Below are 25000 nucleotides of genomic sequence, written 5' to 3' on the forward strand. Positions count from 1 at the left end.
CTCAATATTGAGGAGGAAAATGGTCCGTGCTAGGGCACTCTGCAAGTTCACAACAGAAGATAGGGCACCGGTGGTTTGGGTTCTCGTTGGGCTGCTGTAATCCAGAGGGTAAACATAATTAAAATCCCATTGTTTCATGAGTATCCCGTAGCTCGGACATGTAGCTTCAAAGCGAGGCGTTGATAGGGGATTATGCATCTGGTTTCTATGTTGCATCGACGTTAGGTCATGTTCTGGTCGGTGCCATTCTAGGCAACAGTTGTGATCTGCTACACGCTGCACAGGACTTGTACAGCGCGAAGTAATCTGCATAGAAATCTGATAAGTCTACGGTAGTCTGTTCGGTCAGCAGGTATACTAAAACTAAAATCCATTAAGGATTCATGGTAGATAAATAAAGAAAATGCGTATACTAAAAATTGACTGTTAAACAATGTTCGCTTTATCTCTGAGCAATATTGGTATCACGCCCAAGGTCTTATTTTAGAAGTATACTACTAAGGTACACAAACTACTCTCATCAGCGTTTCTTATTGTTTATGATAGCACATCCTACGCGTTCTAAAGAAAAGCACTGACCATCACTCATGATAACATTATTTAAAATGTAGAAATGCTGCTTTCGTTGGCACATAACTTGTCGCGCCAACCGAGAATGCCAGGGCTAATTGAGGCTGTAGATTTATTTGGATATGACTGTTGGAATCATTTCCGTTTCCGCTAGAGCCACCGGATACTCGAGCCAACATACAAATCAAACAGCTAGCCAGCCGTGGCCAACTCTGCAGCATTGTTGCGAAAATAATCAATTTGTATTCTTCCCTTCTGCTCACAATACTGCAATTTCCTTCCAAGAAGTCTGCATCCTGTCGACCACTGGAAGCTGGCAGCGGAAGAAAGTTCCGTCTGTCTGCACGGTCTGCGCTCTCTTCCGTGTCCTATTCGCGCCTTTGAACCACTGCCGCACTTGAAGCGCTTCACTGCAGCGCTATGCACAGTTCTTTTGTTGTGGAGCACAAACAATTCCTGATGAAATTTGTGGTCTTTGTGATGCGAAGCTTGGCTTCAAGACTTTCCGCTACGCCAACGCAGATGGAAAGCGCACACTACATCCACGATGGAGGTGGTTGAAGACGATCGCTCATGGTTATCTCAATTGTCCGTGAAAACTTTGTCGACATGAGCGCGCTAGGATTATACTATGCCGAATGCCTTACCTTTGACCGGCCCTGCACCCTGTTGCCTTGGTTCAGCACCAACCAGGCATCCCAACGGTGCCGATAGATGGTAATCGTGTTCCATTGGTTCAGCACTATTGTCTCCTCAGATTTTACTCGCCCCATGCCAGAACCGCAATCGAACCTGGAAAAGGAAAACAATAGAACAGTACAATCAATTGTGTGTTGGATAAATAACGCTTACTTCGGCCTTTCACGTCAGTTAGATTCGAAATCTTCTTGAAAGATAAATCATTCACATTTTTCTTGCATGAACTATTCATCTGGCAAATTGCAAATATCAAAGAGCAGTATTCTTGATTCTTTTTTTCGACTTTTAGAAGTTCAGTTTTTCAAATTTTCAATTATTCTCTTATCATTTATAGCGTACAGCTATATGTGTTACGCAGTTGTGCTAAACTTATTCTAGTATCAGGCAAAGGAACGTTTGGCACATTTTCGAAAGATTGTTGGTATCATCCATAGGGTCACGCGCTGGATTGACCTAGCGGGGTGTAGTAACTGCACTAGACACCAAAGTACCGGTCATGAAAAATGGCTGGCTAATATTTTTCATTTACCTCAGAACACGGAGAGGATTCGCTTGCACCAACAACACGGTTTGCAGAAAGTGAACTTACAGTTTAACTACTATTCACACATACTAGCAAGCAAGCTAGTAGCAGCAGGCACACGTACAAAGGCCGGAATCAAGCGAGCAACGGTGCTAACGCTGTTGCAGTTCCGTGTATGTGCCCGATACACGCCATGGGCGTAACGTGACATAGGCCGGCCTGTCGAAGTGGTTCAACACATACATTTATCTTGCATAATTGAACATTCCTTGGAAATTAATGTACACATAAATATCAGTTCCCAGCTGATTTATGAGGCAAGTTTTTGTCTCTGCCTTAGCAAAGGCGCGAGTAATCCATAGCACCCACAGTGGACCTCGAACAGTTGTGGCTATGGACACATACACTCACCCATACACCCACAACCACTCTGTGGTATGACGAGAAATAGTAGTTGCTTAGTCGTAAAATGTTTACGTTCTAATGATAGTTTATTCATCACTTTATATAGTTTCTTCATCAATGTTTTAGGTCTAAAACAAAACCTATAAGTACCTTCCAGAATACACATAAACTCGGAGAACAAAGTATTGGATGATAAAAACAAGATAAAACAAAGGAAGACCATTTCAAAAGAAAGTCATCGAAACAAAGAGATGTTTGTTTTAGTAAAATACAATTACAAGTTATTGATAAAGTTGAAGATTACTTCATAAAAAATATGAACGATGAAAGCAATACACGCCAAGAAAAGGCGAAACCAAATGTGCTGCTGTATCTGAGAAATTGCTCATCACATATTTTCAATCAAAACCAGCAAAATGTTACCCGTTCGGACTGTTCTACTGTTTGGAGATTCGTGTTTGCTTCCCTACATTGTATCCGTTTTCAATCAAAATACATTTTTCTTCGATTCGTTCTGGAAGCGTTCTTTGAAATTGCCCCAATACCTTCACTGGAGGCACGTTGCAAGAAAAACTAAAGAGACTCCATGACAAAAACATCAACCGTCAGGAATCGCGAGTTGAAAAAAAAATTGGCTGCCACCATCTTTCCAATCGATAATATTGTAGGGTGAGCAAAGTCAATATCCTTTCTGCAGCTACATTGCTTCCAATGGAAGAACCGTTTTACGGTAACCTGCCGTAACTCAATTACGTTGTTGACAAACATTTCGGATTGGCTGCATGACAAATTCAGCCATTGGTGAATAGGTGTCTCCTTCTAGATTCTGCTTAAAAGCAGCGAACTGGTCGAGAATTTAATCAATAACTCCACAACACAGAATTTAATTAATAATCATAACACGAAGCCATACTCTTACATAATGCATGAAAACAAGTACAACATAAGCTTAATAAACAATATTACATAAAAAAGTCAAGAACAAACACTTACCAAAACTCGAGAAATCCTTGATGCAATAGTAGGGCCATAAAATCTCCCGTTAGATCGTCCCGTTCACCCGTCAGCAGCAAAATGCCATCAAATGATTCAGGGCGAAACTCGATGTGCAACTTTAATAGAGAAATGACGAATCGTAAAATCAGAATCTTCTATTTCAAATTGTGCATCTGGAATCACATCTATTAAATGAAATGGCTTTCAAACATGTGTAGACAAAAGATATATAATTATTCTATGATATTATTAAAGCGTTACATTCATTTCACACATTCAAAGGTCAACATGGTTAAGCCTAATTTGATATTTTTTATCTTAAGTACTTCCACTAACCAATCCTGGAATACGAAATACGAAACTTTGAAATATCATCATTGAAGCAACTATTACGAATTGTGTTGTTTTGATAGACCAGAACAAATGAATTGAATAGAAAAAATCTCACCAAAGACTAACAAAAATATAAGGTTTGTTAAAACTCGATTTAAATAGTGTAAAAATGTACATGTTCTTTTAATAAAGTATACACCTTCATGGTTCTGTTGAATATCAACGAAAAGATTTTGTAAAAGTGATGGCATCGGCACAGCAGGATAGTTTCAATAACAGTAGAACGAATACCTTGTGCTGTTTCATCCGACGCCAAGCGTTTGGTATCATAACAGTAACAACAAAATGCGCTTTTCTGAATCAAGCGAAGGTACCGTGAACGACAAAAACATGAAAAGCGAAAAAAGCAGGTTCATCCAACCAGGTTCAATCAGGCGACGTAGGTGCAGCGTCCAAACCATTGAAGTTTAGATTGAGGAGCTCGATTTTTGGATTTTCAGTTTTGCAAAACACACGGAACACAGTTTACCCAACGCTTTTTCCGCGGTTTGACACCATTTTGTAGTTCTGAATTGCTGTTGGCTGATGTTTGAGCTTTGTGTGCATGGTAAATTTGTTCACAGCGGGTTAGATAACTTTGGCTATTCCGGATGGTTACGTTCCGAACGTCAGAAAGTAGACAACGCTCACGCCACTATGCGTTTGGATCAGACTGCATATTGACACAGAATTGACACTGATAGGATGGAGGAGCATGCGAATCCGTTGTTTCGCACTAAAAGCTCCTCACTTTATCCCGGGGCCACAACAACAACGGCCATACAAATTGATCCTGTAGAGTGTTACCCGCGAATCCGACGTGCAAACAACCGCTCTGTAACATAATGTTGAAGTGCAAAAAATGTTAAATTGCTCACAGTGAACTACACCACGTTGAAAAGTGGCACCAATTGCAATAGTGAGGTAGAAAAGTAGAAACGCTGTGAGAATGAAATTAAAAGACATTTACTTTAAAGACAAACGAAAATTTTCACTTGCATTTAGTTTCATGTATTGAAAACATCGTACGGTCTTTATAAATACAGGTTTGGTTAAATGTATAAGTGAGTTTGAGTAAGTTGATATGAAATATTTATTAAAATCACATTCAATAATCTTACCTGTACATGTTTGTATGCACCACGTAGTGCAGGAAACGCAAGCCACGAGCGTTTACTGAATCGCGGGGTGTTCACTTTCAATTCTGCAACAAAGTAAATATTTAATTATATTAATAAGTTTGTAATACTAATCAGTGATTGTTGTTAAAAAATCAAAATCAAACAAAAAAATCAAATCCATCTATATTAAGTTCCCTGCATCCATGATCATTGAAGATAAATAAGGCAATGAAATATTTTACGAAATGTTGTCGAAGCAGAACTCATCATCAAACCAATAACTACACAATTTGAATATCATGGCAACTGGAATTGCTTCTTAGTGATAGCAATCGATCGATGGAGAAGTAAAATTTGTTTCTAGCTTTTCCCTGTACAATTCTGTATAAAGACAATTGGTCCACGTGGATAAGGAGCAACCCAACCAATCGTACGATATTGCACCAGAATAGGCAGATGTTGAGTCATTGCATCTTAAGCCGTTTTATTGGATTTTCCGGTTTTCCGTAACTTGAAAGGATGTGCTGTGAAGTGTGGCTCAAAGCCCGCTGTCAGCGAAAATGTTGGTTCACTTCCCTTCGCAGCAAAACTTTTCCCCACTACACACAGTCAGCAGTATCTGTTAAAATAGTTTTGACCCGACTTTCCGTATTGCTGCTAGTCTGTGATCCTACCGGTCGCAATCAGTGAATGTTGGCAAACCATCATCATAAGGTTTACCGTCGGCGCCGCGATGGCGGAATGGCGCTTCGGTTGGTGTTTAGAAAATTTCCCCCTACGGATTGAAAAGTTTCCAAATTTATGCCACTGCGGGTGAGGGATTTCAATTTCCTGCCGCAGAGCGCCGAATTATGTTCCGGTTCGTATTTTCCGTTCGTTCGCTGTTTGTCGTTAAGCTTTCTTTGGCCTAAGGGAACCTTCAGCGGCGTTGGTGATAGTTAAAAGATGAGACAGTGTTAACCAAACACGGAAACAGTGTGCCAACCCAGCTCAGGAAATCGGGGATTTGGAATAATCAGCTGAGAAAGTGATAAAGCCCACATCACACATTAACACTTGGAACGGGTGGCGTTCAAATCAACACGTGTTTGCTACCTCTGTTTTGCACATATCAGGACATTCTGTCCGTTTCAAGTTTTTGCCGCTAACTTTTTCATTAAAAGTACATTTTACATAAACTGTAAACCTTATGTTAGTTAGAATTCGATATGAATCTTCATTTTATATCACCTGTCAGAGAGCATATCTCAAATCTATCGACATTGTTAAAATTGAATAAGTTTGAGTGATGTTCTGCAACATTTCTGCGAAACAATTAGTTGTTCGTATTGGAATCAAGGTTCAAGAAAATACAAAGGATACAAGAAGAAACCTTCCAAAAAACAAGCTTGACTCCAAAAAATGTTCAAATCACGGTTCAGTTGCTTAAGGAACTGAAGGTTGTATCAGTGCTTTTTAAAAATCGGAATTCTCGATAAATATCAGCAATCCTACTAAGAGATTTCCTAAACAAGAAGATGACAATTTTTTAAATTTGCTTTCCAATTTCGATTAAGACGGTACAGAACTATCTGTTTTTTGCTGACCATGTGTTGTGGTGTGCAATATTCGCGTCGTCTTGCCTTTCTAAAATGTCGATTCAAACATTCAACAAACGTATGCTTCGCTCCTTTCAACCATACGTGCAGACATGCATCGAAAAGCATCGTACGAAGTGTGTGTCTCAGTTTAAAATTCACAACGTTTCACGTCTACCGAGATAACCATCATCGTATCAGCAAGCCTTTTGTCTGACCTAAATGTCCTTTCACAAGTTGGCACAAGTTTTGAAGAACTACTACTCGTATGTCGTCTAGGATGGAAACGCTAATGGTGGCTCCGATGTAATGTGAAACGTAACAGGGATGGATGAGTTGTCATAGTTCGTGCTGTAGGTTTACTTTATGCTTTTTCATTTTTCCATTTTCAGAAACAGGCGATACTGGTGCTGACGAGCAGCAGCGAACACCCAGATCACGTTACATAACCGAAACACACTAGCTTAGGTTCTCAATGCAGCAAGAGCCATGGTGTAGTGTGAGGCATTTGTCTGGTTTGGATGGATAGGTGCCGCTTTCTGCGGTGAACCTTGCAACCTGCTTCGTTTGTGTCTCGTTAGTGTCGTTCTACGTTTAGCTTGGTTCAGTTTGACATGGTTCGACGACTTCAGCAAAAAACTGAAATGTTAACACTCATCTGCACCGTTTTAAAACGGAATAGTCTGCACAAGCATAACATTTTCAGTGCTTAAACTACAAATAGAAACGATGGTAATGAACAGGTTTAATGTCATCCAACAGGTCCATAAAAGCAGAACGGGAATTAAAAAAATATCAAAATTGTCATTGAAGCTCGATAGACGGTACATCAAATGGTCTCGTGCGTCACAATTTAAGCGAATATAGAATGAACGTTTTCCGCTTCACACCAAATTGTGGCACCCAGTTCAAAACAATTTCCTTTCCCTTCCAAAACTGATTCCAGGATGCGTCTTTGATGGTATCGTAGCTTTCCATTCGCTCGATCGATCCATAATGGTTAGCATTGTTCTCTGCTTTTGACATAAATTTCTATCAAGGAAAACGAAAATTTTCAAGTTATTACCTTTCGGTTGGAGATTCCGACCACGTTACACGATACCGAGATGTTTTCTTGCCAACAAGCAACAAGAAACTCGTAACTGTTATTTATACCGAAACCAAGCCATTTTGCTAAAGCGTCGCAGGGGATGAGCACCGAAAAATCATCCGCTCGAAATGAAGGCTTTGAAAGCAAATTTACTTTCGAATAGACCTTCATTGACGGGAAGTTGATTTTTCGATCCCCAGGAGCGAAGGAAAATGGACAGATGAAGTGTAAAAATAACTTTGCTCGCCACGTTTCTCCACCATTGGCACAAAGGCACAAAAAAGTTTAAGTTCAGTTCTGCCCCAGCCCGCGACGGACTAGGAACTTTGGAGAGAATTCCTAGACGGCTTGCCAAAGTCCGAAGTCGTGAGTCGGAAAATTCATTTAATTTAACGTTCTCGCATAGCGATGGATTCTTCTGGTATTGTTCGCGGTCAAATGGAATGTGTGAGACGCTTTATGGAATGAAATCGCTCACCTTTTCAATCTGTTATCATTTACTAGCATCGGTAGGTTGCCTTTATCATCAAATGCTGCTTGTGTTCTACCATTATTGGATGACTTTGCCACATTTTTTCAACTCCTTGTAAGGTTTATAGGGGTTTGAAATATTTTTATTGATACAAATACCCCGGTTTTTTTTCAAATATTCGTGTTTTTTTTCTCAACTACGCAATATCATTGAGTTCAAATGTTTACTTAAGTGTGTAATACTAAGAAAACAAACATACATTTCAATGCTGTGGACAACAACAAAGTTGTATCTTCTCACAGCCGTATGTTTTATGATTTAAAATATGTAAAACCATTATCGAAGCCCTGCGGAAAGACAAAGTGCGATTCTGTTGTGATATCTGATCTTCCTCTTGAACCCATTTACGTGAGATGCAATTGAAGCCTGTATAAACACAAATTTCTTCACCTGCAATCAATGTGCGTGAAGGAAACGTATCAGCTCCAAGAAGCAAAAGTTTCAGAGTGGCGAGAGATAAAGAAAAAGACAGTGTGTATGAGTGTCAGCGAGAAAGAAATGGATGGAAGCGGAACCGCCGGTGATGATAGAAAGATCGGGGTACAAAGCAAACGCAAAGCGAAACTTTTCGGAGCAATTTTCCATCGTCATTACGCAGTAAACTTCGGTGTTTGCGACGTTCGGGAAAATGATTCCCAAAACTCCCTTGCTTGCGCACCGCACGATGGCTCTGTCAGCGGCGCGTGTTGGGAATGAAGTTTCACTCCTCAAAAGCACTCAAAAACGGTCCAATGTAACTATTACCACGCAAGTGTGGGACGAAGAATTGACCCGGTGGTTCAATTTCAGAGCGGGGTAATGAAGAAGCAGCTGGCAAGAAGTTTCTCCCGGGTGGCATTACTGGTGACGCTGTCGATCGACAACTGCCACGAAATGAAACTGAAATCGGAGGAGTTTTTATTGCCAGCAGGCAACTTTTAATTTCAATCGAAGAAAACTTTTTTTCCGTTTCCGTCAACTGCGCTTGGATAATCCTGTCTGCGCTATTCCGTTAGTGCATAGAACCGGAACCACATGGCGAAAGTGGTGCGCTCCAGAAGTACACTGCAACTGATTACAGCAAGACGTCCTTCATATTCATACTGCTTGACTACAGTATCTTCGATAGTACACTTCAGCACGGTAGACTTTTGATTTCAGGTATCTCTTTCCTCTGATTTTCACCATTGCCAGTGTTCCTCAGGAATTAACTTCAGGGCCATAATGCTTAACGACACAATAGAAAGATTGCTGGCAAATAGCAATCATAGCATTAACTGATACAATAAATTCATTAACATTAGTGTCACTTGATCCAAAAGAAAACTCTAGAGACCTTTGCACACAGTTTGGTGCCAGAACCAGCCCAAAAGTAGAAGCTTACATGAGAAAACCCAATGTATCTCCCTTATGAAAATGCTTCAGACACTGTTACAAGGGCTTTCATTAGAGATCGGTCAAATGTCAGCTTTGGAATGGATGCTGAAGTTTCTCACCAGTGGCCCCCAAGCATACCATTCCAGCATACCCCCAATTCTCAAACGAAATTGACATTCCCAGCCGATACGGAATTCGGAATTCAATGAATGATTATCATTCTTTCTAGTCATGGCGCGGTCTAACAATGCGCTGACAATTCTCTTTTACTCAATAAGATAATCGTGTGAGCAACATTCGTGTGAGTGAAACATTGTGCGAAACCTATTCGCTTGTGGAATTCAATTGTATTATCCATAATTGTACAGCACAAAGGAAATGAACGATAAATTAAAGATTTACATTTCATTACACAACGCAACTTATTGCATTTCAAACTTACGACAACATTTCAACAAAACAACGCCACATCGCGACTTACCTTCTTCGCATCGGATACCGCTCTTCGCGAACGGACATACACAACGTGCTATCGATGAACCTTCTACTGGGGCACTGCATAATCCTTCTGGACCACAATCGAGAGTACATTGTTCTCTGAGGAAGAAAAAAGGAATTTCTGATTAATTTAACGCTGGCCGTGTAGTTTCAAGGCCGTTACGGTGGCTTCTTGAACCATTCGCCAATTAGCCAATCCAGCAAAGCAGTTTGACGTCAACTGCTGAACCTTACGATTACTTATGCTAGACTCCGTTAGATCAAATCAGTAAACCAAATCAACTGTCGACGGCTTAATGGAGCATCAAATGGTCGTCTCTTGGCACAAAAGTCAAGGCCATAAGGTGCTACCATTGGCGGTGTAAAAATTAAACTGATAAAGATCAAACAAGATATAAAAAAGTAATTTAAAATTGGACTATTGAAACTACATTCTAAATAAAACCTTAACCAAAATATTACGTTATAGCCATGAGCAGTTCATTCTTTGTGAACATTTACAGATATTAATAAAAAAAACACTATTTAAGCGGCCCCTACAGTACAGCTCCACATTAAATCTTAACAATTAAATTTAAACAATGACAAGGACACTTGCACGAGCACTTACAAAACATTCTTACTCTGCTCGAGTCAGCTTTTACCAGGCTGGGATATGCAAGCACAGCTACTGCTCCTATCCACTACATTGCGCAGTTCAATCTCAACCGACCTCAAATCATTGACGGAAACTAGCTTGCCTTCTAGTCTGCCTTGCCTGGAACACGCCCTTGATCAATCATTGCACACATAGATTGGATTCTCGATTCTCGGTCATTCGATCTTCTCAACGCAATCCAACTTCGCAATCGCAATCGTACGTTCTTGCCTTAAAAAACTCTGCGTATGTTCCTGATTTTGCATTTGCTGCATAATCGTGTATTTGTACTTTATTTGCCTGATACAGTAACGCGAATAATAAAACAATAAGCTGCGGATAGTACTGAGAGTGGAGTTTTTTTTTGTTGCCATAGTAAAAAGCCTTTCTATGTGTTTTTTGTTCATTTAAAAGTAATTAACAGTATTGCTTTAACTGTTATTCGTATCGGTAAAAAATCAAAATCATTGTAAATAGAAAGAATTTCAATCAATTGCTTAAATAAAATTGTTTAAATGCACTGACTAAAGATACTGTCAATTATTCATGTATAACCATAAGCAAACACTTGAGAAACTTACCTTTTCGAATCAGATGACACAGAATGGGTTTGATTCTCTTGGCTTTCGTCGTGTAGGTTGAACGCAGTAGCACCGGGTGTTAGGCGGGAGTTTCGTTCCGCTGACTTGTCATCCAGCAGTTCCTGCGGTATCTGCTGTCGTGTGTCCTGATATCCGCTTGCCTCATCTTCCACAGAAGCCGCCATCGAGAGCGGTAGCGCCCGTATTTCCGATGCATCCACCATCGCATGTGATGCAGCAGCAACGTCACTCCCTTGTTCAGTGGCAGACATATGTAATGATATGCCACTGATTTCCATATCATTCGTTGATGGCATATTGGTTCTGCCATCAGCACGGTCTTTCAGTCCATCATTAGCCGCAACCTTTCGGACACCGGCGATGGTGGTGGATATGTTGGATTTTCGACGGTCACTGCCGAGCGGTTTTGGTCGCTTCTGTTGCTGCAACACTTGATGATCGTAGCGGCTACTACCAGAGACTGCCACCACTGATGGATCGTCATTTTGGACGGATTTTTCACTGCGAGTCGATTTGCCTTCGGTTTGCTGCTTCGTATGCCACTGGTCGCGGCTTCGAGCGTCATACGCATTCGATGACGGATTCAATCTCTCGGTTTTCCAATTATGATTAGCTTTGCTTCGCGCCGTCTCCATGCCAGCGATGCTGTTTGGGTTGTTACTCGGCGGCCGACGTCCTTTTCCTGGTGTCTTCCGGTTGGACACATGGACGATATCGTCATCCCCCGTGCCGCTCACTTCGTCCTTCGTTTCCATTTCGCCTTCACCTTCATTCTCGTCGGACGGCTTCATCGATATGTGCAGATCGGATATGTCGAGTTTGGCGCTGAATGACGCACCTCGCTGATAGAGAACGTCCTCCTCCGCATTAGAGGAATTGTCGTCGCTGGAGGTAGAGTTGATTTCTAGTGATAAAAGATCAATGAAAACATTATTAGATAATAGTGAAGTAGGAGCAAAATGGAACAAATTTGCACGTGACATTCACATTTGATGGTACTTCAAATCAACCAGGCTCATAGTGCATTTTGTACTGCAGTTATTTCATTTTAGTCGAATAACACATTATCTAGGTAACGGTTAAACGAACAAACCAACCATTTTTTACAGTGTATTGTGCCAAAGCAATCAGTAGGTATAGCTATCAGAACAATTGCAATGTCATGGGAGTAGTATAAAATTATTCATGAGTAATTCTCTGGCATAGGTGGTTGTCGATAATGATGTGTTTCTGCCTTATCACTATCGAGCTGACTCGCAAATCTGCTTACCACATGTGAAGATGCTAATCACATCATTATGGCATCTTGGTATCACGTTATTGAACGGCACTATGAGTTATACCAGTTTACCTTTTTCCTGCATCATGATTTAACTCAACTATAAGTAACATCTGTAGTAAAACTTGTTGATCTCTAAACGAATGTGAAATAGTAAACCAGTAGACGGTAAATCTAAATGCTTCTTCTTATTCCTCTCAAACCAAACTTTTAGGTTTTTTAAAAAACCTAAATAAATCATAGCAATAGTTCAAGTACAGTTATCAAAAACTGTTGACACTGAATTGAAAAAAAAACATAAATTTCTAGTAGCTATTGCATAAACTATTTTACCCAATGTACGAAAACTGTATTTGATTGTTGAAAGTATGTTTGAAAGCAAAAGTCCGAGTCAAAAAGTTCATAGTACTGGGATAAAGCAGAGCTATTTTCGTTAATGTATGCTCAAATGTGTTTTGAGTCAAGAAAAGAAACAAGCTGCAAGTGAATTTCCTTCCTTATTGCCAGAGAGCATTGGCATCTAGGCTTGCGTAACAGCTTAATCATGCCAACGATAATTGGTCCCTTGCATTGGACCCTTATGCATAATGACCGCACCCATCAATAATCTCTCCATAGGCGACGAAACGTTCAAGCGCTTTTGCATACGGTTATCAATTTTCCGCTGCATATGATCAGTTGAATGAGAGAAGAGTTTTGAATGATGAATAATTATCATGCAAATGGTTTGAACTAAGTCCCTAAGCTCGTTCAAAGATTAGTGCACGAAGTTGCATATACCTTTAAATAGGTAACGGAACTATTTTCTTGCTATTAAAGTTATCTAAATATTTTCTCCATTTTTTAAGATATTTTTTTTTAATTTCGTATGCCAAGCGGCCATGGTATAACAGTGATTGGTGGTGGACATTCTCAGAATCAAAGAAGAATTGTTATTTTTATTCATTCTTGAATTAAACTTTTCTGAAATAAATGGTTGTATCTTAGGTAAACTACAATCGAATTTAATTTGAAAGCTAAGAAAATATAAGTCGCCCAAAGATGCGATGTGGAAAATAAATTAAATAAATAATAAATAATGAAATTCTCCCCTTAAACACTGTTCGCTGGTTCAGAACCGGTTTCTGCAAAGGCAAAAGAACATCTAAAACCTTGCCAACCTGTTTCGAGTTTGGATGAATTAAATTCAAGGCTGGATGGCGAACGCAAGCTGGAATATAGTATACAGTCAACGAACTGGTGTAGCAAGGAAGAGGAAGTATTTCCGCTCATAAGTACTAAAGCGCACTTAATATATCAGCAGACTGTGGCGAGAGTGGAGCAGCGGCACGGTACGCCATAGTAACACGCACGGGCACACGCTTGTGAGCTTGATCGTCGATCTTCCCCGCAGTTGAGTTTGAGCGCGCTCGGAGTGAAGATCTACAAATTGTGCGCAGCGTAGCGGCGGTCGAATATCAACGGACAACGAAAAGCTAAAAAGTTATTGTTAACAACAAGTGCAGATATGAGTGACGAAGTGACATATTTTACAAATGCCGAAACCGGCTACGTGCCTGCTAAACTGGGACAACGCAGCTCCCAACAAAAACCAATGCGAATCTTGCAATTCGTTGTGCAGGACGTTATACCGGACGTGGTGAAGTTCATCGTCTGTTTGATTCCGTTGATTCTGAACGGCTTAATCGGCTTGATTCTACCGCCGAAGAAAAAATCCATCGTGGGTCAGACTGCGCTGGTGACCGGTGGTGGAAATGGGCTTGGCCGAGCTTTGTGCTTGCGTCTGGCAAAGGAAGGTTGCAATGTAGCCGTGGTGGATATCGATATGGTCGGTGCCCAGCGAACGGTGTCCGATGTGCGCAAGCTCGGTGTCAAAGCAGAAGCATTCTTGGCCGACATCGCCAACTACGAGGAAGTCGAGAAACTCAAACTGGCTGTCGAAGATGCACTGGGACCGGTCGATATACTTGTCAACAATGCTGGCCTATTGGCGATTTCGTCGATCACCGAAGGTAAACCATCGGATCTGCAACGGATCTTGAACGTGAACTTGCTCTCTCACTTTTGGGTAAGTGTTTTCCTCCCCATTCTCGGCTATTTTGTAAATAATATTGTAAATATTGTTTTTCGTTATCGTTAAATGTTGTGTTGTGTTAAACAATGGTGCGATTAAGTTTGTACATTACATTCCAGATCAATGTGTTGCCCACAAGGTATCTAAAGTAAATCTATACAGTGGCATGGTAAATGTGATTCAAAATTAAAGGTTTTAAGGATACTTAACATGGCTGCATTATACACACTCCTCGTTCACGCGTTACTGTCAAACCATTATGACCATCCGATGTCCGTACGCACGGTATGCACGATACGAGGCTCGTTTGGCACAATATTCTGTTACATTTAGCATAAGTGGCATTCGGTGGCTCACCTTAGTAACTAAGAGAGTGTTTATACAATCCACCAAACCGGTTATGTGAAAAGCGTTCGGGCGATAACACGGTGAGCAAAACTGCACTAAAAACGTTCTGATAACCACTGCATGAAATGTATGTACCACACTCGGGGGGTTGGAAAAGTTATAGATCAATTTAGCCTTTTTTGTTTACCACTTAGACGATTCGTGCGTTCAAATCCGGCATGATTCATCGACACCGTGGTCATATCGTCGCAATTGCTTCCATCGCTGGTAAGTATTAAATTTGCTCGAAGCAGTCGAAAATGAGGCATAATCGCTGGCCCGTTTGATTGTTTGTAGCGCATTTCCCCGTGGGACGGTTTATTCCTTACACCGTCACTAAATACGGCGTCCGAGCGCTAATGGAATCGCTCAACAGTGAGCTACGTATGGATGGGTTGCACGAGGAACTGCATACGACATGTGTCTACCCAGCATTGATCGCTACGCGGCAGCAATTTATGGACTTGCTCGATAAGCTCAAGTACGTTGCTATCTAACACCAGGGCTTCAAAACGATCTCTTTTGTGGTTCCTAACACTTTCAATGTGTGTTTTCCAGCTTTTTGCATCGATTCTATGTCTTCACGCCAAAACAGGTAGCCAATCAGGTCGTCAAGGGCATCCTCGTCAACAAGCGCGAGGTATTTGTTCCAAGCATTCTGGCAATTGTTTGCAAGCAGTTTGAGTGAGTGTCCGGTACATTGAATTGGAAGATACCTCAAATCAATCCACACCATCGAACCATTGCAGGAATCTCCCATCTGGGTTCAGACATCTGGCTGTGTGCACCGTGCTGCGAGGAAAATTGCCCTCGATGAATCCGAAACAATCATAAACAAAGATGAGCTGCGATGAGCCGCCGCATCGAGATCACAACGAGCAGCGCAATTATTTCTCATGGCAAAATTGCCACATTGCATGTTACTACACTTGGAAATAAAAACAAAATCGGGGCGTACGCCACTGACGCGTATTGGCATAATAATTGGCATTCGATTGCGTTAACTGTGAAGGCTAAATCATTCTTATCATTATGTTGGGATCGCAAAAGCTTTGGTGTTGGCTAACAAACTGAAAATGATTTTCTTCTTCACAGACCATCCGTGTTTTCATCGATGAGATGAAGCAACGTCGGAGTGGTTACATTCTGGCCGTCAGTTCCATCTTAGGTGAGCCACTCACTGACAAACCGCGCCGTGATGCTGTTGCTGAATAGCTAATTTTACCCATTTACTCTGCAGGCTACATCCCAATGGCACGATGCATACCTTATGTTGGAACGAAATTCGCCCTCCGTGGCATGATGCAAGCCTTGCACAATGAACTGAAGATAGATGGGTATGAAGGTGATATTCAAGCTACTACCTTGTACCCCACGTTTATTGCGACTCGCAAGGAGCTAATGGATTTGATTAGGGATGTGGGGTAAGTGTGAGCTCAACACCGGCAGTTCTATGTAACGCATTGTATTGACCCGGGAACCCATTCTACTTAAAGGTTGGATGAAAAAATTGCTTTCCTCACACCCGAGGAGGTAGCAAAGGAAGCAATTGACGGTATGTTGCGAGGAAAAACTAGTGTTCACGCGTCATCCATTTTTATTCGAACACTCCTGCTTTTAATAGAGTAAGTACCCTTGCACTGCATCATATAATCATTCTTGGAGGCTTCTCTAATTGAATCATCATCTAATCATGTAGTTTGCTGCCAACCGCATTTACCAGCCTCTTGATAAAAACGGTCACTGGAAAACTACCTCCACTGGCAAGCAGAGCTAAAAAGGATGCACAAAACTCAACCCAAAATCAATAATTACTAATGTTTAATAAAACCGATATTCAGCATTACAAGCCACGAATGAATAACAGAATATAATAAAAAAAAAAAATAAATGAGAAATAATTTTATTCTTATGTACTGCTTTTACATCTGCAGGGTAGATGCATAATTTTGCAATGCTCTGTTTTCAATTTGTTTTTCAATATTAGTATGGCATTATGGGGTATTGGTCGTGAGACTCATATCAATCATGATGTATTCCAAGTAGTCGTACAAAAGATGTCTATTCAGAAACACGTACTCCTAGGTTACAGTGTTTGGTGTTTGCTTCGCGCGCATACAAACTCCCAAAGCTGCTGCTTGTCTCGAAGACTTATGCTACCAAAGGTGTGTTCTCGATTTCGTAACCGTTTGGAGGAGCAAACAATTGAGGAAGCAAGCGGACATATAGGGTAATTTAGTTCGATACTGCTCAACAATGAAATATACAGTAAAAAATAAAACCTCATGCACCAATCGAAAGCACTAATAAGAATGGCTTTACACTTCACTGGAGGTTTTTTGCATTTGTTATGAGACTCACACTCACTGGGAGCAACGATACATTTCCTGAACGTAGATGAACATTGCAGAAACGTAACACGACCAATGAACGTTCGACAAATGACCATGTGCTACTGACTAGTCCTACCTAGCCGAGCTATTGAAACTTTCCATTTGCACCAAATGTGTGTAACAAAACAATTTGCAGAGCCGTTTGCCGCTAATGATAGATGTGCCTTAGTCAGCGAAAGTTCCTCAGTGATTTTCCCCTTTTTCTTCAGAATCATAACTTAAACTCGGAAGGCAAATGTTTTCAACTAGCCTTTTTTGAAACCTACAACGGAGGAACGAGTGATGCGCCCTTCCGTTGCTTATGCGACACAAGTTTGTATTTGAGCGTGTAACGTCGTCCACATACAGAATGGAAACCAAACACCACACTCCACACCACTGCAGCTCCAGCGTTAGTCCGTACCGTGTTCGTTAGTCGGTTTCAGTATCATTTCGGTATCGGCCTAGTGCGGATCGGGTGCGTACTCGAAGTAACCATTCACGGGCACGGTGGTATAAGTGGTGCGTTCTTCCACATAAAACGAGCATTATGCAGAATTTAGATAGCATCGGTCGAGCGCCGTACGTGAAGGCCACCTCCAGCAAGGGTCAGACGCGATACAACAGAACAAGTGCATCACACTGGAAGACGGTGCAGCTGATCGGCAAAATTCTGCTGGCTTCTTTTACCTTCCTCGTTTTACTCGTACCGATTCTGGTCAATTCCATTGGTCGATTGTTTCGAAAACCGGAGAAAAAAAACATTTCAGGCCAGATAGTGCTAGTGACCGGTGGTGCGAATGGACTTGGCAGGGACCTTTGCCTGCAGCTAGCCAGCGCCGGTTGTCACCTAGCGATCGTGGATTTAGATGAAACCAACGGCCAGCAGACGACCGCCGACATTAGACAGCTGGGAGTGAAAGCGCACTTCTTCAAGGTAAATGGGGCCAGTGTCTGGGAAAATTGCACGCACGATGCACAAGTGCAATGAACGGCACAGCAAATAGTGGCAGCACGGCACTGTGTGTGAGGTTTGTTTGGGTGCACGCAAGAGGGCCCGTGGGAGGGGGGGGGGGTGCTCTTGGGACACGCAACCACGTGGCGCAACGCTCGCTCGTTATCTAACATTGCCTCACGGGTTAGTTGGATGCATTAGAGCCGGCAATGGTGCATAACCGGTACCTAACAATTAGTTTTCTGGACGCTTCGCGAGTACATTTGCACCAGCGAAGAAAATGGTTCAAATCGTTGCTTTAAACCAGGGGTCTCAAACTCATATAGACTCGCGGGCCGCAGAAGACAGTATCAGCAAAGCAGCGGGCCGCAACTTAAGGAATCTGTGCGTCCGCGGGCCGCACCATTATGTGGTGAATGTTGAAATGTTGAGAATTTTTTTCTTTATTCAATTTTTCGAACGTTACTGTCATTGCAGATGTAACACAGGTTTTTAATTCCAACTTGCGCATAAAAAAAATGACAAAAATGACACATTTAATGACCAAATACATCCAAAATATATTCCGCGGATGTGGCCACGGGCCGCACAAAATAGTTTGGCGGGCCGCGAGTTTGAGACCACTGCTTTAAACACACTCTCTCTCTCTCTCTCTCTCTCTCTCTCTCTCTCTCTCTCTCTCTCTCTCTTTCTCTCTCCTGATAGGCCGATGTATCTTCCTACGAAGCCGTGGTTGCCCTTAGGACAGAGGTGTCCCAGAAGCTTGGACCGGTGGACATTTTGATTAACAACGCAGGCGTCCTGCCTGCAATGTCCCTTCGAGAAGGAACTCCGAACGATCTGAAGAAAGTGATCGATATCAATCTTCTGTCACACGTGTGGGTAAGCTTATCGCAACGCCCGCCGGCCATGTTTGAGCTTGTTAACTGTTTACTAGCCGGTAGTGGCGTTATCCCAACGCATGCAAACGCATGTTCAGCACACGCGATCATGCATGTCATGTACAAAAATGGTGTTCCCCCGGCGGAACGATCATGATCAGATGTGTGAAATCCTACATCAATAGTACAATTGTTCGTCATGCCCTTAGATTGTTATTAATAAAAAAATACCCATGCAATGTTTTAGATGCTTCGAACATTTTTGAACGACATGATCGAGCGAAAACGTGGTCACATCGTTGCTATCGCCTCCATTGCATGTAAGTACTGCCGCTACTTAGCAGAAGTAGCAGCACCCCTTAGCAACACCGCCACGGAAGAGCGGCGACAAAGGTACGACGTTAACACTTTTGACTAAATGACGACCTCTCCGACCCCCCTCCATTTGTCCGTTCAGCGTTCATGCCACTCGAACGAATGGTTACTTATGTCGCCTCAAAGTACGGTGTGCGGGGTTTGATGAATGCGTTGTCTAACGAGCTCCAGGCAGATGGGTTGTACGACGTCATCCAGACCACCACGGTGTATCCCTGCTTCATTAAAACGCGCCAAGAGCTGATGGAAACCTTAGCCCGGATGGGGTAAGCACCAGCGAATGTACCTCGAAAATTGGAACCAAATAATCAATGAACATTTCTCCATTGACTCCAATCATTTTCAGAATTAAACACCTCGTACCGATCATGGAATCTCACGCCGTAGCACGTGCAATCGTTGGAAGTATTCTGTACAACAAACGAAACGTTTACCTGCCAAAAGGGATCGGAACCGTCGGATGGATCTTTGAGTAGGTACCGCTGATAAGCGCCCGGTAGAATGGAAACTTTTATTCGGTTTTTTTTGTTGTTGCAGAAATCTTCCGGATCCGATAGCACACCTGGTGAAACGATGCTTCGTAAAAACGCCGGTAGCAAACGTTATGCAGTGATAGGCGAGCCCGTTTTTAATGATCAGCTAGAGGAGCAGCCGGTACGTGGTTGTAGCGATCTTTAACAGTGTGATAAACTTAAACATGCACTCGTTTTACGGTGTTGTGTACTTATTGTTAAAGCAAAGTAGCCGTTTTCAATAAATGCCTTTTCCAAAAACCTTTAATTTTGAATTGCGTTCGTTGCTGACTAACGGTCATTTTTAAAAAAAATCAATTCCCTTCCGATCGATGAGACGATCAGCGATCAGCTCACCTGGGCTTTCCCACCGTTTCTCATAGTTCACTCATGCTCGCGATCGTGAAATCGTGAAGTGAAAACATAAAAAACACAGCTAGTCTCCTCTAAAGCAACAATAGTTACAGTAGAGGACTACTACCTGCGGCCTCTCACTCGACCATGCGTTCAAGGTAAACAATCGTTTTGCAAGAGAGGCAGAGAGAAACCGTTTGCCAAGAGAGCACCAGAGAGAGAGAGAGACGTGTTTTAAGCCCATGGGTGGGCCCAGGTGTGCCACGGTAGATGAAGTGCGTACCCGCGAATGGCGGGGAGATCGCTGCCCGTCACGTGCGATCACGGAACCACGGCACAGTAGTCTGCCTGCGGTGCCCGCGAACGATCGTGATCGCTCTACCTGTGCCGTGTCCAGCCACGCATGCTGGTAGCTACTATTTCAACCCACGGGCAGCATCAACTAAACAGACAGAGCAGCACCGCTCAGCAACAATGCAACAGCAGTTAGTGTGCGCAAAGTGAATACAGTAAAACCAGTGTTCAAAAGGTGATTTAGTGCAGCAAGTTAGTGGATTTCAAAAAGGTTCGTGATTGTTTTCGTTCACGTTGTTGTTTGTCTCCGTAAATCATTGCTCGGTGGTGCACTTTCGTGTGAAGAAGCAAAAACCGTGTGTAATCGGTTTATTGGTTGGTGTTAGCACTAGCGTGATAGTAGCCCGAAAGTGGCCCGACCTGTATCATGGAAGTAGCGTGGCGTTTCCGAATCATATTCGTGATGGCCTTCGTGGTCATTATTTTCGGCGATCTGCTCGGTTATGGTGGTGCGCGCAAGGAGCCAAAAGACAAATCCCTGCTCACCGGCATCACCGGCGAGGTCGAGACGAGCTCGGCGGAAATGATGACCTCTGGCAAAGATGCACCGAGTACACGGCCACGACCGACATCCCACACCAACGGTCAGTCGTCAGTGGGGCTTGGGCCGATCCTCGATGAGTGAGACTCCGATAGTAACCGATTACGCTGTGACCTTTGACTTCCCTTTGCAGCTCTCGGTAGTGTGGAGAGTGACTTCGACGAGGACGACACGACGGGTTTGTCAACGGCCGAGCTGGCAGCACGCAAGGAAAAGCTCAAGAACTCGCTCCGGGAAGCCTGCCTGCCGAAACTGCTGTGCGAGATGGCGGCCAAACCCAACTACTCGCTAAATGTACGCGAGCGGGATCTTCTCTCGCTGATGAGGTAAGCCAGCGCGTGTCACGATCCGTTCGTGTCACGATCTAGTCTGTACATTTATCGACGATGGGGTGGTTTTGGGTCAACGAAATGGAAACCAGTTTCTAGCTGCTAGCTGTGACTGTTTGTTGGTAGCTTACCGGCTTCAACGCGCGTCGTTCGTTCGTTGGTAGAAGTGAAAGGAATCGACGGTGTTGCGCATAGTCGTTCCCAACCGTCGTACACAGTGTGGGAAGCGTGTAAGTTCAATGGCTTCGTCGACAAACTAATTATTACCTGCTTTACATATCCGACAAGACAGTGAGCCTCACGCAATGCATGCTATGCGCATCGCGGTTAGGGTTTGCTCGAATGTTCCAAAGGAGGATCTGTGGATTCTGTTCGATTCATTCAAGTGGTTGCCAAACAACCCAAAAACAACGCCACCAGCACCCATTTCTGGAAAGGTCTGTCTGCGCACAATGATGCCAATTCATATCGAAGAACAGCGAACCGCATGAGTTCGATGTGGTACGCCCATCTTCTAGAAGTCTTCGTCGCACACGTGCTCAATGGGCAGCCACAGAGGAAGTTGCCGCGTCCATTCGTGCATGACTTTGCGCGATAGTCAAACTCTCGGATCAGAAGATCAAAAAAAAGTTCCAATAACTGATCGCTCGCTGAACGGTGCGCGGAACCCAGGAAAGCACCAAAGGGCCAACAGAGAGGGCCACCAAGAGACGGCGTAATCGATCGGAGGTGGTGGTGGAACTGCGAATGCCCACGGCTGTGTGCTGTGTTGCGCGCGTCTGGCTGCCATAAAGCCGTCCTCATCTCGCTGGACGCTTGGACTCATTACGTCACTACCGTGCGCTCGGTTCCGTTGCCACCCGTAGTGGGGAGCATGAGGTAACTCTGAAAAGTAGGTTTCTGCATGTGGCCACTGCCCGGTGCTTGTGCCCAGACTGGTGTGCTGTCACAAAGCGCAAAGCACAATGGCCAACAACAATCGTAATGGATGCCACGCTAAAATTGGGTGACCAATGGTCGGTCGCTCGGTCGGTCGGTCTGTTTGTTGGTACTTTTTTTTGCGACCTTGACGTACGCGGCCAGAAAGTGAAACGAAGTTGCAGTTTTCCTCGTTGGACCGGGCTGGACCGTCCCACCTTAACACCTGATCTCCCTTTTCGGAAAGCTATTCAGATCGTACCGTGAGTCTACGGTCGAGTTTGCGAGTTTATTAAATATCAGAACCGATCGAGGTCAACCGGCAGCCCCGGTGGCCGGTGTTGGTGATGTTGTTGTCGACTTACGAAGCGACCACCGGTGGAGACTCCATGCGCCCAGACCTAGACACTGTCGCTTTTGGCGTAATTGGGTGGTTTGTACGCGCAGCGAGAAACGCATTTCGAATCCGATCGATCGCCGGACGAACGCGCCCGACATGCGAATGGTGTTGTTTTGGAGCTCAATGAGCCACACCAGCAAAGGCTGGGCGTTGTTTTTAGGACGCTAATAATGGCTTTACACTGCCGGCAATAGTGTTGGCCACCGTTGCGAACCGTTTGTTGTAAATCTGTTGTTTACCTTGCGTTACCCAGCTTTTTCATGAAATTCCAACGGTTCAGTCTGCTAAGGAAATGCGATTGATGTAACCGGAAGCACACATTAACATTATTTATGGCGATCGACTTCGCAATGCACCTGGAAATGGAATCGGCTGCGCTGTTGGTGAACGTACTCATTCATCCTTGCCCAGTGAGTGGCCGGCAATCGTACGCCCATTTCACCTGGCCAATAACAAGTGGTATTGTGCAAAGGTAGAAAATGAAAAAAAAGATTCCGATTTTAGACTCCAAATGGGCGAGCGGGCGATCGACTGACCCCCCCCCCCCCCCTGGCCCACCTCCATGGTTGCATATTTACACGTTACTGTGTTTTGCTTTTAGTTGTTGCGGCCAACGATCGATCGTTTCACCTTGTTCTACTCTCGGCGGCCTGTAGCTTGTTCACCTTCACAACCGGCACCGACCGAGCGCGGAGGTAGAGAGCAAATTTTATCAACCAAAATGTCACGATCGGTTGTATATGTGTGTGGATGGTATGGCGTGTGTTTACTCAATACGTAAAAGACAAAGCCAGAATTAGAGATATCCATGTTCAGAGAATGTGGAAGTGACACACGATATCCATCTGAGCATCAGGAATGACGTGTTTTCATACCTCGTTGTATGTGATGGATTTGGTCGTGGATGGTTCAGGGTCGCCTCAACGCGGAAACCAAGACAAAGAGCCTTATCACTACCTGACCTCACAGTAGGACGAATAAAACATTCTTTTTCTAAAGTGGCTATGTGGCTGTTTGTAAAATGTGTATGATTCACACATTAAACTGCAACTTGTACGTATTTCTTTGCTTGATTGCTGCGACTGTTTCCAATTTTTTTTAACTTACCAAAAACATGTTTTCATTTTGATACCCTTTTTCTCTTTCGTTTCTTCTTCTAGGTCTACCACCTTATCATTGACGATGGCAATGAGCCCAACGAAATGGCACTTCGCAGCGCACATGGGCCAATTGTTGCGTGACGCCGGCGATGCGCTCGTGACTCCGATTGGTTGTTCGCATCTGTGGCCAAGCTGCCCATACAGCTCGAAGAAGCTGCTAAAACTAACCAACGTTGTGCAACTGAAGTAATACCAACGCCCAGGTCCCTTCCGCCGGCAAGAGGCAGGCAAGGAAGTTGCTCAAAAAACAAACACCGCTGAAGGTCGATACTCAGAGACAGCAATGTCAAGGTAGACACTAGGAGTAGCTTGACGAAACGATCCATCCACCACCAGCCTTGCCCAACAACGCACAGTGTGATGTCGCGATGGGGAATCGTAACACTAGCGCTAGAGAGGTTTTGGTGCCAGCGGTTCGGTTTAGTTCGTTCGTATTTAAGAATATATTAGGAAACCTTTCGGAAGCCATTAGTAACAAGAATCATGTCGGAATTCATCACAAAAGCGAGATGATTTTTTTTTAGATGGCGCAACGCGCTCAGTAGAAATTCTGAATCAAGAGGCTCCACATCAGCCCTCATCTGCCATATGGAATGGGGAGTTTTCACTTTTCAATTCGCATATTTGATTCCCTTCGATAATGTATATTGTACCGAGCGGTCCAGCCGCACGTATTTTTGGAACGTGTCGTGATAATTCGATTATGAAAGCAGTCGTGTTTACCACCAAGCGGGAGGGGAATGGTTAATGTGGCAACGATTGTTAGCAAGGTTGATGAACCATGAAATGTGATCGATAAACGTTGTCAAGTGTGAAATTATGGCAACATTGTAGTAAATCTAGATTGTAGATAGGTAAAGTATGAGTACATTTAAACACAAAAAACGCCAAACAGACTGTACGGAGGGGTATGCATTCTGTTATTTTAACTAACGCAGTAACTCTCGGGCAAAGATGTAAATAAATGAATGTCTAAAATTTGAAGTTTGAAATTTTAGCTCCCAAGGACACTTTAAACGATGCGTTAAATTAAGTGAGTCATTTTCAAACTGAACTTTCTTTGCAATAAGTCCCTTAAATGCGCTATCATTGTTTCTTCGTGATCAAATCAAACGGTAATTTGCAGAAAAT

General features: G+C 43.2%; 4 protein-coding genes across 7 annotated transcripts in view; 3 read left to right on the forward strand and 1 right to left on the reverse strand.

Moving 5' to 3' along the window:
* Nucleotides 1-25000, reverse strand: part of LOC126579122 (uncharacterized) — an 88710-nt gene that overhangs the window by 28266 nt on the left and 35444 nt on the right. For both annotated transcript variants that reach the window (XM_050242435.1, XM_050242434.1), the window contains 5 exons: nt 10958-11882; nt 9723-9838; nt 4687-4769; nt 3191-3309; nt 1218-1362 (listed from right to left, as the gene is read on the reverse strand). In XM_050242435.1, coding sequence (XP_050098392.1) covers nt 1218-1362; nt 3191-3309; nt 4687-4769; nt 9723-9838; nt 10958-11882 — 1388 coding nt within the window. The remainder of the gene's footprint in view (nt 1-1217; nt 1363-3190; nt 3310-4686; nt 4770-9722; nt 9839-10957; nt 11883-25000) is intronic.
* LOC126579124 (uncharacterized oxidoreductase YoxD-like) lies at nt 13673-16552 on the forward strand. Of its 2 annotated transcripts, XR_007608421.1 has the most exons (6): nt 13673-14325; nt 14874-14946; nt 15016-15199; nt 15277-15402; nt 15468-15886; nt 15959-16034. XR_007608421.1 is itself a non-coding variant. In XM_050242439.1 (5 exons), exons 1-5 carry the CDS (start codon nt 13765-13767, stop codon nt 16527-16529), a joined length of 1059 nt encoding a protein of 352 aa, XP_050098396.1. In that variant the 5' UTR covers nt 13673-13764; the 3' UTR covers nt 16530-16552. The 2 variants fall into 2 exon arrangements, 1 of the variants encoding a protein (XP_050098396.1); XM_050242439.1 differs by lacking the exons at nt 14874-14946; nt 15016-15199; nt 15277-15402 and adding exons at nt 16215-16343; nt 16418-16552 and having other exon boundaries at nt 15814-15886; nt 15959-16142.
* On the forward strand, nt 17559-20073 carry LOC126579125 (17-beta-hydroxysteroid dehydrogenase 13-like). Its single transcript, XM_050242440.1, has 6 exons — nt 17559-18027; nt 18751-18927; nt 19174-19246; nt 19384-19567; nt 19648-19773; nt 19839-20073. Exons 1-6 carry the CDS (start codon nt 17641-17643, stop codon nt 19912-19914), a joined length of 1023 nt encoding a protein of 340 aa, XP_050098397.1. The 5' UTR covers nt 17559-17640; the 3' UTR covers nt 19915-20073.
* Nucleotides 20531-25000, forward strand: part of LOC126579126 (uncharacterized) — an 8389-nt gene continuing 3919 nt past the window's right edge. The window contains exons 1-3 of one of the 2 annotated variants that reach the window (XR_007608422.1): nt 20531-21105; nt 21196-21388; nt 23870-24160. Coding sequence is in view for 1 of the 2 variants with exons in the window: in XM_050242441.1 (XP_050098398.1) it covers nt 20889-21105; nt 21196-21388; nt 23870-24059 (600 nt within the window). In the remaining variant the exon portion in view is untranslated. Of the gene's footprint in view, nt 21106-21195; nt 21389-23869; nt 24825-25000 lie in introns of those variants that run through there. The other variant, XM_050242441.1, reaches the window with a different exon arrangement.

The sequence above is a fragment of the Anopheles aquasalis genome, chromosome 3 (genome assembly GCF_943734665.1).
Source record: "Anopheles aquasalis chromosome 3, idAnoAquaMG_Q_19, whole genome shotgun sequence".
Lineage (NCBI taxonomy): Eukaryota > Metazoa > Arthropoda > Insecta > Diptera > Culicidae > Anopheles > Anopheles aquasalis.